Source organism: Orycteropus afer, unplaced genomic scaffold (genome assembly GCF_000298275.1).
Source record: "Orycteropus afer afer isolate SDZICR_OR568_19922 unplaced genomic scaffold, OryAfe1.0 scaffold00064, whole genome shotgun sequence".
NCBI classification, from domain to species: domain Eukaryota; kingdom Metazoa; phylum Chordata; class Mammalia; order Tubulidentata; family Orycteropodidae; genus Orycteropus; species Orycteropus afer.
The window spans coordinates 10,279,500-10,281,972 of NW_006921651.1; the positions used below are offsets into that span (position 1 = coordinate 10,279,500).

Genomic DNA, 2,473 nt, shown 5'->3' on the forward strand with positions numbered 1-2,473 from the left:
AAAAAAAAAATTAAACAACCAGAAGTTCTTGGTAGTTTGGGGTTTGGGGATGAAGGTTTCAGTTGATAGGACAGACCAAACAAAGCTGGGCCTGTCTGCGGAGGGAACTCATCTTGAGGGGCTTCATAATGACGTTCTCCAGCATTTGAAGAAGGAGCAGATTGGGGTGCAGCACAAGTGAGTCCCAGAGGTGATTGTTACAGGGAAGAGTATTTAGTTCAATTAAAAAAGAGAGACTTTTACATTGAAAAGAGCCCGTTTCACAGTGGGAAGTCACTCTTGCAGCACCTAGGGTGGGGAAGTGGCCCAGCCTGAGGTTCTTGCCAGTGGCCATATTAATGTGGAGAGGCCTGGGGCTCCTCAAAGAGAGCCTGTTAGAAAGGAAATGAGAGCAAGGATGGAGTTTTTTCAGCTGCTCCCAAGGATCAAGAGTCAGGCCTGGGGGAGGGGCAAAGAGAATGATGAGTTGATGAGTTATGGACTTGTCAATTGCAGAGGCAACTTGACCTGGTAGAAAACACCAGGGCTCTAGAGATGGCTTTGGGCTCAAATCCCTACTCTTGCTCACCAGCTGGTGACTTTGGGAAGGCACATAGCCTCTGTGAGCCATGGTTAGCTCATTTCTAGATGGGCACAGTCAGGACGCTGAGTGTTGTGTGAGAATGTGTGGAAAGCCCGGTTCCAGGAGTGTATGAAAACTGACAACATATGCTGTTGTTTCTAGTAGAAGCAATGTCAGAATATCATCTGGACCAAACATACTTCCCAAACACTTTTTAGATAGGGAACTTTGTTTTTCAAAGTAGCTTGGAACCTTTGACCAAAGTTGGTAAGTGAGAAAACCGGGCGGCAGGTGAACATGGGGTATATTGGGATGGGAGCAGATTGTCGCAAAGCACACAGGTGACAATGGGGAGAAAGAAAAGTCAATGGTGTGGCGTGAGCTTAAAAATACTACCCAGAGACAGATTAGATGCTGGGGGTGACAGCTGGAAATGGAGCTAGATCTGGAAGATTCTGTGGTGTGTGGCTCAATGGGAGAACTTTCTAAGAGGTCAAATGCCTGACTCATGGAGTTGACTGCCTTGGGCGAGATGGAGCCAGCTCCCTGTGAACAGAAGTGGCCTGGCAGAGGCTAAATGAGCTTCTCTGAGATGATGGGACTGGGAGATGGGGCCAGATAGCCTCTAAAGTGAGGTCCATGTCCAAGGTCCCCCAGGGATGACTGGGGAGGGTCAAGGGAGGAGCAAATTGTGCTTTGCGACAATCTACTCCCATCCCAATATGCCCTGTGTTCACCTGCAGCCCAGTCTTCTCACTTACCAACTTTGGTCAAAGGTTCCAGGGACAGCCACAAGCCCAACCCAAGTCCAAGCTGCTTTGAAAAACAAAGTTCCCTATCTAAAAAGTGACCTTGGAAGAGAGAAGGAGAGGAAGGGCCAGAAGGCCCAGGATGGTGTGAGAGCAGGGACCCTGGCAGCTTCAGGCCCTGGTGTCAGGATCTGGGCTGCGAGGTTGGTCTCCCTCCCTCGGCTCTGCCCTCCTGCTCACCCCTGCAGAACTGGCCTCATGGCGGCTCCTGCTAGGACCTTTCAGTGGTTCCTCGTTTCTCTTCTGTTGTCTGGACCTACCTTTCACAGCCCTGCTTCCCATAGTTCCCAACTCAGCCTATCCCTTCCCTTCCCCCCATGGATAATCCAGCCCTACTCAGAATGATGTCCATCCATGGAATGTCTGCCCATCCCTCTCACTGTGCAGATCTTCCTTGCCTTTTGGGGTTCAACTTGACTCCCATTTCCTCAGCTTCCTTAAACTGTACTGCCCTCCCTGCTCTCTCCTGTTCAGAACGTGGGCAGCTTTCAGGAGCCAGAACCACCCAGATGATGGCATGGGTATCATAGGGAGCCTTTGCAAATTCAGGCCATGTTCTTCTTTACTTTCTTAACTAGTTTATGCTTCATGCTAACCCTATGAGGTAGACACAGTTCCAAGTGGATTCCACCTAAACACCCTCTCTAATTGGCTAGTTTCCAAAGTAGGCTGCACTCTTCCAAGCAGAAACCATGTTTATCCTGGCGACAAGCCCCATGCCCCATGCATCCCTGTTGTTTGAACATCTGCTGCAAAGATAACCTTAGCTTGTTGGGCCTTGACACAGACTCAGGGGTTCCGGGCCTTGGCTAGGAAGCTTCCACCCCCATGGGTGAGATGACTAGCATAAGCCAGGTGGAGAGGGACCCTGAAGTTGAGTCACTGGCCAGGGGGCCACTCTGGTCATCTCACTTGTTCCTTCTCTCCTTTTCTTCATCAGGGAACTCAATGGCAACAACATCACTCGGATCCATAAGAATGACTTTGTGGGGCTCAAGCATCTGCGGGTGCTGTGAGTATTGGATGCTGCTCATGCTCATAACCTCCCTCCTACTTCCATCCTCTTGTGGTCCTAGGCAGAGCTCTGGCTTGGGGGTGTAGG

At 50.3% G+C, this 2,473-nt stretch overlaps 1 protein-coding gene across 1 annotated transcript in view; it reads left to right on the top strand.

Moving 5' to 3' along the window:
• The window catches only part of SLIT1 (slit guidance ligand 1), a 213,079-nt gene that overhangs the window by 21,150 nt on the left and 189,456 nt on the right, over positions 1–2,473 (top strand). The window contains exon 2 of the mRNA XM_007940050.2: positions 2,312–2,383. Coding sequence (XP_007938241.1) covers positions 2,312–2,383 — 72 coding nt within the window. The remainder of the gene's footprint in view (positions 1–2,311; positions 2,384–2,473) is intronic.